Source organism: Neofelis nebulosa, chromosome 3 (genome assembly GCF_028018385.1).
Source record: "Neofelis nebulosa isolate mNeoNeb1 chromosome 3, mNeoNeb1.pri, whole genome shotgun sequence".
NCBI lineage: Eukaryota > Metazoa > Chordata > Mammalia > Carnivora > Felidae > Neofelis > Neofelis nebulosa.
This window is the reverse complement of record NC_080784.1, coordinates 187,063,225-187,075,839: the sequence shown is the minus strand read 5'-3', so window position 1 is coordinate 187,075,839 and position 12,615 is coordinate 187,063,225. Positions and strand designations below refer to the sequence as shown.

At 43.6% G+C, this 12,615-nt stretch overlaps 1 protein-coding gene across 1 annotated transcript in view; it reads right to left on the bottom strand.

Moving 5' to 3' along the window:
- Positions 1–8,308: 8,308 nt before the first annotated feature.
- SEPSECS (Sep (O-phosphoserine) tRNA:Sec (selenocysteine) tRNA synthase) overlaps positions 8,309–12,615 on the bottom strand; it is a 37,087-nt gene continuing 32,780 nt past the window's right edge. Inside the window, exon 11 of the mRNA XM_058722944.1 lies at positions 8,309–12,613. Within this exon, the coding sequence (XP_058578927.1) occupies positions 12,310–12,613 (304 nt within the window). The 3' untranslated portion in view covers positions 8,309–12,309. The remainder of the gene's footprint in view (positions 12,614–12,615) is intronic.

Sequence of the window (12,615 nt, the reverse complement as noted above, 5' to 3'; positions counted from 1 at the left end):
GAATCGCACACCATGGCCCAGAGCAAAACCCAACCAGCCTCCTTATTTTTGTACAGCTCACGAGCTAAGAATAGGTTTTACACTTTTAAATGACTGGGGGAAAAAAAATCAAAAGAAGGCGAATATTTCACAACTCATGAAAATTATCTGAAATTCAAATTTCAGTGTCCATAAATAAAGTGTTACTGGAACGCAGCCATGCCCATCATTTACATATTGTCTGTGGCTGCTTTCGAGTAATTGCGGCAGAGGCCGTATGGCCTGCAAAGCCTAAAATATTTACTACCCGGTTCTTGACAAGAAAAGTTTGCCTGTCCCTGTTCTAAAGCAGGATCCTGTTTGAAACCCTTGTTCCAAAGTTTCCACGAAACCTCCGAAGGCCTGAGTCACAGCCCGAGCGCTAGGGTTTCTAAAGCCCTACCCCTCGGAGTGAGGCCAGACAAGACATCTAAGTCATCAAACGCCTCTTGGGTTTCACCGCAGAATAAGGATCATCACCACACCCTGCCTGGCTCCGAAGGCTGTCAGTGGATGAAAACATGATAATGTATATGAAAGCATTTTGTAATCTGGAAAGCACTCTATAGAAATGGGAGGGATTACTGCATTATTTGGTTCAGGAAAAGGAGGTTGGTATGAGGGAACGAAGCCAGTAAGTGCAGGGGAAGGGGGTGGAGGGGAATTCTACTTTGCTTTGGCATGATTCATTAATAAAACAGACCAAACCTGCTAGAAATGGCCTTTGGCATAAACCCTAGCCCCCTGGCTCATGTGGTGGTTTCTTTGGCCTTGCACAGTGGAATCCACCCTCAAATATTCATATTTGAGGCCAGTGCCTCGGCCCTGAAATGGCTTGGGCTGCCGCAGGGGGCGGGGGTGGGGGGCTTCCCAGGTCCACCCTTCTTCCCAAGGAGTGGGCTTCCTCCTCAGTGGCTCTTAAGGTGCTAGGAAGACATCCTTGCCCCCAAACATGCCCTGCTCTTCTGTTTTCTTGTTTGCAAAATTGCAAGAACTTCACTTCTATCTTTATTCCAAAGTTGTTAAAACAAATATTTCTAGAATAGGCTACCCTTCAACCCTATTGGTTATGTCTATAGTGTTTAGCAAGTTAGTTGATCATTTGTTCAACAAATATTTACCAATGTCCTCCCATGTGCAGAGCAAAAGGAGGAAAATTCGGGAAGTAGATCAATGCTTCCCCCAGAAAGGAGGCAATCCGTGGTCCAAGCAGGGGAGGTGAGGAGGGCGAAATCGAATCTGGTGCCATCACCACTGTGCTGAATCGACCCCATTCTTCAAGGTGTCTAGGAAATGAAAGGTGGAGAAGAAAGTGCAGCAGGAGTCTCAGGAGGTATGGTTAGGTTCGAAAAGTTTTGTAATATAGGAGGGCAGGGGTATGAGCCAGGTCTTGAGTCCGAAGGGATAGTTGGATCTGCCGCCTGGTAACTCCGGGGTGGGGGTGGGGGGGTCCGCGGCTGCAGTGAGCCCCCTCCCACTAACAGAAAACCTGCTGTCCTGTTGGCTCTGAGCACGAAAGCCAGGCTGGAACCCAACGGCAGCCCTGCTCTCCTATGCCCCCCGCCTGGATCCCCCTGCTGGCACGGTGCACGCCTGACACTCAGCCGATCTTTTAAAAGTGAGAGACAAACAAAACTGTGTGCGGAATTGGATGTTTATTTCCACCATCTGCGTGGCAATACAAGTTCAAGTTATAATGGCATCCGCTCTCCACCAGTATTAGGGAACCATTTAAACATCCACAGCCATTTACTGATTATAAACACACACTGAAAAAAAGGCGGCAAGTGGCATGTGGCCCCACACCTGCTGCCTTTGTGTGCGTCAGTCAATTTCATGCCTAGGAAGCGCTGGGCTCCGTGGGGATGGTGATAGAAGCAGCTTGGTTGGTTGTGAGTTTTTCTTTTTTTCCTTTTTTTCCCGAGGAACAGCATACACCAAGTTATAAACCAACCCCAAATACTCTTATTGCAGATAGATAGGAATCAATGCGACAGAGACAATGATCATAAATGCAAACCAAAAATGCTGTATTTCCTAATGTCAAAAGGTCCATTTGCTTCCAATTAGTAGATTAAAACTAGGGGCGCCTGGGTGGCTCAGTCGGTTAAGCGTCCGACTTCAGCTCAGGTCACGATCTCGCGGTCCGCGAGTTCGAGCCCGGCGTCGGGCTCTGGGCTGATGGCTCAGAGCCTGGAGCCTGCTTCCGATTCTGTGTCTCCCTCTCTCTCTGCCCCTCCCCCGTTCATGCTCTGTCTCTCTCTGTCTCAAAAATAAATAAACGTTAAAAAAAAAATTAAAAACAAAACAAAACAAAACTAAAGAATATTTTTTTTACTGGCCTTCCAGAAAAGTTACAGGGGTCACTGTGCAAAAGGCTCCTCTCTCTCTCTCGGCCATCGAAACCTCCCACAATCACCCCGGAAAATTGAGTCACCAGGCAATGGCAAGTAGGTCATAAATTGGACATGGGAACAGCAGGTGTGGGAAATTGAAGGAACAGAGAGAACTTGATGCATTTTACAGGCAAGAGAAAATTTACCCCAAAGCTGTGAAAATGGTCTCTGGATCAACTTTTTATCTTGCAAAGGGCTTCTTCACCTCCTTCAGACCTGCCCCTGCCCTGTCATGGGTCCGCTGGAGGCCTCAGCCTCAGTTCTGACCTTAATTAGCTGTGTGACTTTGGGTCCTCATTCTCAGAACCTATTTTCTTACTGGGGAAAGCTGAAGTGGGTTGGGGTGGTGGTGTTCCATTAGACCAGGGCGTTCCTGGGCCTTTGGATCACCCATTTCCCCCTTAACTTCTGCAAGGAGAGGTTTTGGCTTTGTTTGGCTTTGCTTTGTTTTGTTTTGACTGCTTGTTTGTTTGTTTTGCCCCCTCACAGCTTTCTTAGTGCAAGTACTTCCTGCATTTATGGTGTAAAGGACCCATCTATTGCCTTCACCAAATTTTTTTTGGAGCGGGGAGTGCAGAATAGCTCTCTCAGCTTTTTATCTGGTCAAAAACTCCAAATACTTCCTAAGAGTTCCTTCGTCTTTCTGATGTGATCCAGGAGACACATCAGGCTGACTCCTGCCACAGGAGGATCACACTGACTGCTCTGATCAGTCCCAGGGGGCCCTCTCTGCCTCCCTTTTCCTCTGGACACTGGCTTTGAGATGGCACTCTAGTTTCCACTGCTCATTAAGCCTGGCCGAATGGAACCAACATAATGGCTCGATGAGCCTTCGATACATTCATTTAGAATAAGGGTTCCCCCTCTATAGCTAGAACAATTACCCCCACTGCCTCGTAGGCCTAATGCACTTTGGGGTTCTAATTCACAGCGTTATATGAAGGAAGTGGGCATTGAAATTGTACACGAGTTCGGACTGAAGTCCATTTCTTAGGTTAACCAGCAGGTAAAATTGTGACTTCTCCAGTGTCCTGGGACATCTGTAGGATCCCATGCAGAGCACGACTATCCTCCACGAATCCAGTATCATTAGTCGGTGGAAAAGTCGTTAGAAAAACACCACCTCACATGTTTTGACTCTCCTCTCTCTGTGCTGGTCACATTTTCACTGTCCCTTGTGTTACTTCTCACCTTTTCCCCATTTCCACTAAAATCTACCCCTAGGGGGGCGCCTGGGTGGCGCAGTCGGTTAAGCGTCCGACTTCAGCCAGGTCACGATCTCGCGGTCCGTGAGTTCGAGCCCCGCGTCGGGCTCCGGGCCGGCGGCTCGGAGCCTGGAGCCTGTTTCCGATTCTGCGTCTCCCTCTCTCTCTGCCCCTCCCCCGTTCATGCTCTGTCTCTCTCTGTCCCCAAAATAAATAAAAAATGTTAAAAAAAATAAAAAAAAAAAAAAATAAATAAAATAAAATAAATAAAATCTACCCCTAGGAAATCGTATTTGGATCCTGACTCAACCGTAAAAAAAGAAAAAAAAAAAAAAAAAGGTAATTAGAAAAATGGACACTGGCAGTGTAGTTGATATCAAGGTATTCATATTAATTTTTTTAAAGTGTGATAATGGTATTGTGAGTTAAAAAAAATGAGTCCTTTACTTTAGAGATGCCGGAGATTTAGTTTAGAATAGGGTGGTGTAGGGGACACAAACTGCACCGTTCTCTCTGCTTTTGTATACGCTTGGAATTTTCTATAATAAAAAGTGTTTTCGTTTTTTGTTTTAAATAACCCACTCCTAGGGAAACGTGATAAACTCATCTACATTAAGATGTCACTAGCTGATAAGTGTAAATATAGTTATCTGATTTCTCGGTGTACCTGCATTTGACCGGGAGGAAATAGACTTATGGCAGAGCAATGAATCCAACAGTGGCAAGTCAGGAAGGGTCAGAGGGCACGGAGGGGCGGCAGCCGGGCCATGAGGAAAGAGGCCGCTTGAACCAAGAACTCTGAGTACAGTTCCAGTCTCTGTGTTCTTTTTTTCATCTGACCTAATAGGAGTTAATAAAGATCAGGCTGATGAACACGGCTGCATATTAAAAAGATTGTTTCCGGTGTTACTTTACTGCAGATACCGCCCAGTTCTTGCTAACCGCCATGTAAAAATAGCGACTATCTGAGCCCTTGCCATAGATCAGACTCTCTGCTGGGTACTTCACACATGTGATTAAGAGGATCTTTATTAACCCTTTTAGATATTGTTGCCTCTATTTTACAGATGAGTCAAAAGTGGCTTGTGCAAGGCCCCTCAGCCCAGGTGAGGTCTGCGTCTTAATGACTTCACGGTCCCTTTGCGCCTTGAACAAAAACTCTTCCTGGAGGTTGGTCATTGGATGATTTCCTTCTCTCACAGAGTATGGACCACTTCTCAAAGTTGAGCTAAATTATTAAGCCTTGCCGCATACTCAAAAACATTAATTAGTATTTTAAACTATGAAACAGCTAACAAATGATGCCACATTAAAATAAGAATCTGTGATGGCCAACACGCGAAAGATCAATTAAGCTAATGAGGAATCATACTGTGGATTGGTATTACTTAAATGGTAGTAAGCGGGTGCCCTCGGGTTTGGCCTGTTTAGAGCAAGAGACAAGAGGGGTGGGTGATGAAGCTGACTGGAATGGTGGGCAGGGGAGTATAGCCCACCCTGTAGGCCACAGGTGTCTGAGGTTGGAGTCTCTGGGAAGCACGGGCCGAGATAAGCACCTACCTTTTGTACTTAAGAGTACAGAAGGTTTATGGGAAGTAATAATGCCTGTCGGAGACAAGGGGGAGAAGGAGGCGGGAGCCGGGGGAGGCATCAGGCTGCGATGCAGGCCCCATGAAGTCCAGCCAGCCCTGTGGGAGACGCTGAAGCAAAGACATCCCCTTAGAGGAATCCTACGTTAGACAAAAAGCCGGGCCCTTGTACCACTGCCTTGCTCAGAATTTCCCCAAAGGGTGTGACTTTGGCTCCACAACTGAGCTTTGAGCTAAACCTTGAAGGAGCTCACAGCAGGGAGGCTAAGCACACTCCCCGGCAAGCTGGGTAGGAAGTCTTTTCTTGAAGGAGGTCTGAGCAGCAGTACCTCGGTGTTGAGCCCCATTCTGATAGTGGAAAACCACAGAATAGTTCCAATCAGACATGATGAGACTGCACATATGGTTATGTAAATATTCACCAGTGCCTATTGAATCGTTCCTACGACAAATATTTGAGTGTCTGTCACGTTCCAGGTACTTTTTAGATGCTTGGGATACATGAGTGGGCAAAACAAAGATCGCGCTCTGGTGGAGCTGACGTTCTAACCAGAGGGAGAGAGACAAACAATAGGGCACAATAAATACCTAAACTACTTAGCGTGCTGGACTCTTGCTCCTGTGTGGTCCATGTGCCAACAGTATCACCTAGGAGTTTGCTAGAAATGCTGGCCTTACTCCAGACCTACTCATTTCAAATCTGCATTTTAACGAGAACCCCAGGGGATGCTCATAAGCACAGCACAGTTGAGGCTTCACTCTCAATTTTAAGACCATCTTGAGACACTGTTAGAGCGGGGGAGAGAACTATAGTGTTAAAAAGGATAGTCCGAGTAGACATCACTGGAAAGGAAAAGTTTGATTAAAAAAAACGAAGGAGGTGAGGCCTTTAGCCGGGCGTCTGGGCTGAGGAGTTCCCAGGCAGGGGGAATAGAGGGAGCCAAGGCCCTAAGGCAGAGGGTGCCTGCGGTGCTTGAGGAAGAGCAAGACGGCCAGTTCGGCTGGAGCGGAGGAGGCCAAGGTGAAGAACAGGAAGAAACGAGTCAGATAAAGGAGGGAGGGTAGGATGGCCACATGCCGTTGAACCTTTGGGGACAGCAGGGACTTTGGCTTGTACTCGGCCACATGGGATCGGAGTCTGAGCAGATAGCTGATAGGATACAGGCCTTAAAAGGATCACCTTGGATGTGGGATTCACAACGGACTGCAAAGGGGCATGGAGAGAAAGCAGGGAGGCTTTTGAGGAGGGCGGGGAGCAGGGGGAAATACTGCGAGAATCCTGACAAGAAACGCTGATGGTTCAGATGCGGCTGGAGGTGAGCAGGGGGTTTGACTGTGGATAACTTTAGAAGGTAGATCCAAAATGAGTTCTTGATGGATGAGATGTAGGATGTGAGGAAGAGGGTTTTTTTGGCCTGAGTAATTGAAAGAACAGAAGTGTATTCAACTGAGGAGGAGATGGCTGTGAGTGGAACAGGGTTTGGGGGGAAAAGATCAAGGACATCACCTTGGCATGAGGAAGACGAATGTCTAACAGATACCCAAGAGATGATTAGGCAGTTTCATAGGAGTGTGGAGCTGAGGAAAGAGGTCTACTAAAGATGTAAATTTGGGAGCCTTCGTCAGTCATTCTACTGAATGTGCAGTCATCTAAGAATAGGGCTAAATAAAATGAGTTGCTGGCTATTCCAAACACTTTAGTCAGATAATGCAACTGATGTGGAAGTCACTGTGGCATGAACTGTTACTCTTAACATCTCCCTTGAGCTGTGATCCGAGTTCAGGTGCATAAAATAGTACAAGCATCTTAAATGTGGTTCTTAAAAATAATTCCTAAGTGTAAATGCAAAACAAAAAGAAATTCATAAAAACCAAAATAGAAACACTCTGAAAAAAAAAAAAAAAGAGAGATGGTCAGGGGCACCTGGGTGGCTCAGTCAGTTAAGCATCTGACTTCGACTCGGGTAATGATCTCCCGGCTTATGGGTTTGAGTCCTGCGTGCTGGGTCAGGCCTGGGTCAGCCCTGTACTGACAGCTCAGAGCCTGGAGCCTGCTTTGGATCCTGTGTCTCATTCTCTCTCTCTCAAAAATAAATAAATGTAAAAAAAAAATTTTTTTTTAAAAAGAAGATCATGTAAAAATCAACTACTTACTTTTTAATTTCCACTGGAGAATGGGCAAAATTCATTGATGACTCCCCCTCAAAAAAAGTTCTAATACATTCACTAGAAAATGAATATAATTTAAATCTAGTACAAACTAATTTTATGCTGAGCATCATAGCAGTTATTAACAGAAAGTGCTATTTCAGGCACTGAGTTAAATCTTTACATATATTACCATCTTACTTAACCCTCAATCCTGTAAGATTGTACCCATTTCACATATGACAGGACTGATATTCAGAAGTTAAATGTGAGCTCACATGGCTAATAAGTACCCGTGCAGAGGTCCAGCTCCAAATCAAATTAGAAGTACCTGCAGAATTCAAACATCACAATTTAAAAATGAAACCTGAAGAAGGAAGTAATGCTATTTTCTTTCTTTTCAAATAAAAGTGCTTCGTTTATTTTTTTTTTTTTTTTTTTTTTTTAAAAATTTTTTTTTTCAACGTTTTTTATTTATTTTTGGGACAGAGAGAGACAGAGCATGAACGGGGGAGGGGCAGAGAGAGAGGGAGACACAGAATCGGAAACAGGCTCCAGGCTCCGAGCCATCAGCCCAGAGCCTGACGCGGGGCTCGAACTCACGGACCGCGAGATCGTGACCTGGCTGAAGTCGGACGCTTAACCGACTGCGCCACCCAGGCGCCCCTAAAAGTGCTTCGTTTAGAAAAGATTCTGTACTTGTATGCATCCAGCTTTCTATGGGCAATAAATCCTCTGCAAAAGGTTGGAGTGTCATCGCCTTCCTCTTTTAAAACAAAAACAAAAACCTAGCCCCCACCCCCATGACTCATGATTCTCATTGTAAGTATGACTTTTCTTGCTGATTGATACTGATGACTGAATCAAAAAAATGAGCAAGTAATTGGTATCAGTTATCTGTACTTCCAGATTTTATCTATAGCAATGATTAGGTAAAATAATGCACTGTCAATGACTTATTAAAAATTTATTTCATGTAATAAATTATATAATTCATTTCTATTTTTAAACAGTCTACACCAAAAATATTTTTTGAAACATTTTTCTTTTAGTAAAACGTACAGGGTAGCAGGCTGACATCACTTCACTTCTAGTAGGTAAAATCCCCTTGCAATTATACAGTCAAACATAGCTTTTCCTCACATGTCTCTAAAAGTTCAAGTTGACACCACTTGATAAAAACAAGACAGCATAACATAAACATTTCCAGATTTTTGCCTAAGGCCTTAGATCGAACTGAATATTAGGTGGAATATTACAAAGATATACTCGGCAGCCTTGAACTCATCATCTTACGTGTATACACACACCATATGGCTACAAGGAGCAGGAAAACAAGAAAGGCACAAAAGGACACAGTGGGGAAGTCTCAGACTTGTACATCAACAATGGCCATAAGAGACATATAACCAACACAATGTGACACACAAGGAAGTTATTTACAGGAATTTTTTAACTGCTAACAGCATATTCATGGTTTTTATCAAATTATTCAGAGGATATCAAACTTCTGAAATGACCAAACTTCTGTGTACACACACTGGATTAATTTTTAGTTGCAAAATAAAGTCGGCCTCACAAATGCAAAAACATAACAAAACCATTGAAGGGCTTGGGAGAAATTAGTAAATGGGAAGAGAAAACTCAAGTGTAATCTGAATGATACTCATCAGAGTTTGCTGTTGTTATTGTCAAATGTTGGCTATTTTCCTCTTTGAAAGAACACAAGAATTTGATTCTCGTGATAAGCTACTAATTCAATAAAGCAATATCACTGGTTAAAAAAATTTGCCTTTATTTAATTTAAATTTTACACCTATCATAGGTATATAGTCTAAAAACAAAAACACATCCAAGAGCTTAGGCCTCAATGAGAGTGTTTTGGGGTGCTGGGGAGAAATACCAGAAAAAACTTAATTTATATTTAAATTTACCATTGTGTATATCAAGTGCCTACTGGCTGAACAGAACTGTAGTCAATAATTCACACTCTATAACTTCATTCAACTAATACAAAAAGCTAAATAGAAAGATTTATAGTTGAACACCGAGTTCCTAAGGCTGGTATCACATATCATTCCCTGATAGAGCAAGAATTCATCAACAGAGGACATAGGAGCCAAATTGAGAGCTGGATTTTAAAATACCTTTCCCTGCTGTGCGTATAAGTAACACATTGTGTAGTGACCTAAAGAATATTCTGTGTTACTCAATTTTCTTTTCTGGGAAGACTACCACAGTCCAGTGACTTTAAGAACCAAACTCCAAAAACTCTACCTGAGAGCCTTAATAAGGGCAGCTGGGTCATGATTGGAAAATCTATCAGCCGATGCCCCTCTGCCACAGTTCAAGGGTAACTAGGCCAATTATGAGGCTTACCCAATGGTACCAATAATTTAAAATAAATAATTGTACGTGTATACTTTTTTACACTTACACGTGAAAACGGGCGAGAGTGAGTGAAAATGATGCTTGGCTGGGAGCAAAGGAAACCTACGACACCCCTTCAAAAACTCTTGTGAATTCCAGGACCTCAAGGTCAGATTTAAACCAGCAGGAATAGGGCTGTTATTCCAAAACCTCCGAAAAGAAAGAACTAATAATAAAAACTGCAGCTGATTTTATGCACCAGGAATGAAATGTTACAACACATCTATCATTCACATGTGGGTTCATGTAATTTATCTTCAATTAGAATTATTATCTATTCAGCAGCTGAAGCCCAAGAAGTGCTGATACACTGCAGATGAGAAAACATTTGCTGGTCTCTCGGCTCTGGCCTTCTCCAGCTAAATGATGAGCACACAACACAGATCACTCGTTCTATAAAACAACCTTGGCTCACGTGTCCAGTTAAGCTGTGCCGCCAGCACGTACATTTGCAACATCTCTTCATCCCGTCTCGTGGACCCCAGAGGCTCCGCTGGGGCTCTTCAGCTTGGTTGGTTCTACAACTCGGTCCCAAATTCACATAAAAAAAAGCCTCACACAACCTTTTAATCCAGGATTTACTCCTCTGAAATGTATTATTGGAGCTATAGCTAAAATATTTGAACCCCAAGGATACAATAATTTAAAAGTAACCTTTACAATATTTATAATTGAGTACTTTATCTCCACAGCCTTGACTTCCAAGGTTGTCAAGCTAGCGTCAAAGTACTTTAACTTCCGCGTTGATGGGAGTGGCGTCCCTCTGAGCTCGTGTTTACCGCAGTTTACACTCTACCAAATCAACAGGGAAAAAGACAACCCGGAAACAAAGGCAGCATTCTCGACTGCAGTGTTCTCAAAAGCATGTTCAGTGGGATGTCAGTAGGTGTCTAGCTGAAAATAGGGGTTTCATCTTCGGATAAGGACACACTCAAGCTGGTTTCCAACCGATTCTTTGAGCCTTTCATGTGCCGAGAGGCAGGTTTGCAAGGGCCCCAGATTATCTGCCTCTGAACATTTATCCCCGTGAGCACCTCCTAGGAACACGGCTCCACAGGGCAGGTCTTGAGAAACATGGGTTTGGCATTTTGGTGTTCGGAGACTTCACTAATCCCTCGGGCTTTGAGACCACAGTCTAGTTCTTAAAAATAAACAACACAAGTAACTGTGATAGCCGGTAAGTCTGGAATAGCAGACTCAGAAATTGAGCGTGTGGGCAGGGAGGGGAGAACACACCTGTTTATCCTCCTACAACATTTTCATCTCCCCAGCAAAAATACGTCCCCAGATTCCCAGGTTAACCGCTCCTGATAATGGCTGTGCACAACACCTGAACGAAATAAACAACATACAAAGGCCGCTTAAAGCAGAAACAGTGGAATAAAGTTTCACTTGCCCAAATGGGGAAATGAACAAGTGCCATATAATCTCATGTTTACAACCGGTAACCCTGGTTATTGCTTACGAGTCTGACACCGTACAGGTGCCTGGGTGGCTCAGTCAGCTAAGCATCTGGCTCTTGACCTCAGCTCAGGTCACGATCTCACAGTTTGTGGCTTCAAGCCCCTGTTGGGCTTTGCACTGACAGCTTGGAGCCTACTTGGGATTCTCTCTCTCTCCCTCTCTCTCTCTGCCCGTCCTACACTCATGCTTTCTCTCTTTCTCTCTCAAAATAAATAAATACGCTTTAAAAAAAGAGTCTAACACTGTATAATTTGATAACATTTATAGAGCTTTCTTCTTTGAAGCACTACTGAATAATTAAAGTTGCTATGGCAAACTTCTTTACTTGAGGAGTTCGTTTACTTTCGAGTAGGATTTCTTGACCTCAGTACTACTGAGATTCGGGGCTGGATAATTCTCTGTCTGGAGACGCTGTCTTGTCCATTGTATGGTGTTGACGGTACACCCCCGGCCTCAACCCCTGGATGTCGACTGCACTCCACAAGTTGTGACAACCAAAAATGTCCCCAGATGTTGCTTAGATATAAGCAAATCATCCCCAGTGGAGAGACATTGCTACCGAGTGCAAACTAAAGCTTGACTCTGCTTCCCTGGGCAATGTCCATTTCGCAGGCATACTGTGACTTAGACACATCAACGTCTTGTAAATAGTAGCATCAAATCTTTCTACCTTCTCTGTGACCAGAAACATAAGTAATCTGTGTGTGAATGGTAGAGAATGGTTAGAAGGAAGCAGTCTACACATTTCGAAAGCAATCAAGAAGTAATTTTACTGTCCTGTAAGAATTATCGGAATCCTAATGCATAACTGACAAATAGGATAACAATTAGGAAAATGTTAATTGTGTATTATCTGTTAAGGATCATAATGACTGAGGCGGTCTAAGAGTAAAAAAACTAACAGTCAACAGCGACTAGCTCCGATCACATTCTAGTTCTCCACCAAACATTCTCCACGAAATTCTCAATTCAAAAACCTAAAGTCTTGTCTTTAAACCGCTTATTTGTACCGCAGCCTCGTCACTTCTTTCAAATTATCACAGAGAAACCTTTCACATGTCATGAAGAATTCTGGTATGTGTCAAGAAGCACATTATCTAGTTTTAAAGCCATTTCTTCAATATCCACATTTTCAGTTCTGTCATAATTGTCAACTCCAGACACATGACTCTCTTTACTTTGTTCTTTCCTTACTGCCTTTAAACACTTGTCAAGTCTCTTTATGAACAAGTCCACATCCTGCGTCTTCATTCCAATGGCTGCGGCAGCATTTAGGTAAGCACAAGGATAATTATTTGTATGCGACATAAAGCCTTGGAAAGTGTAGCCACTCACGGTTTGCACAGACCCAAGAGGCACAACCCT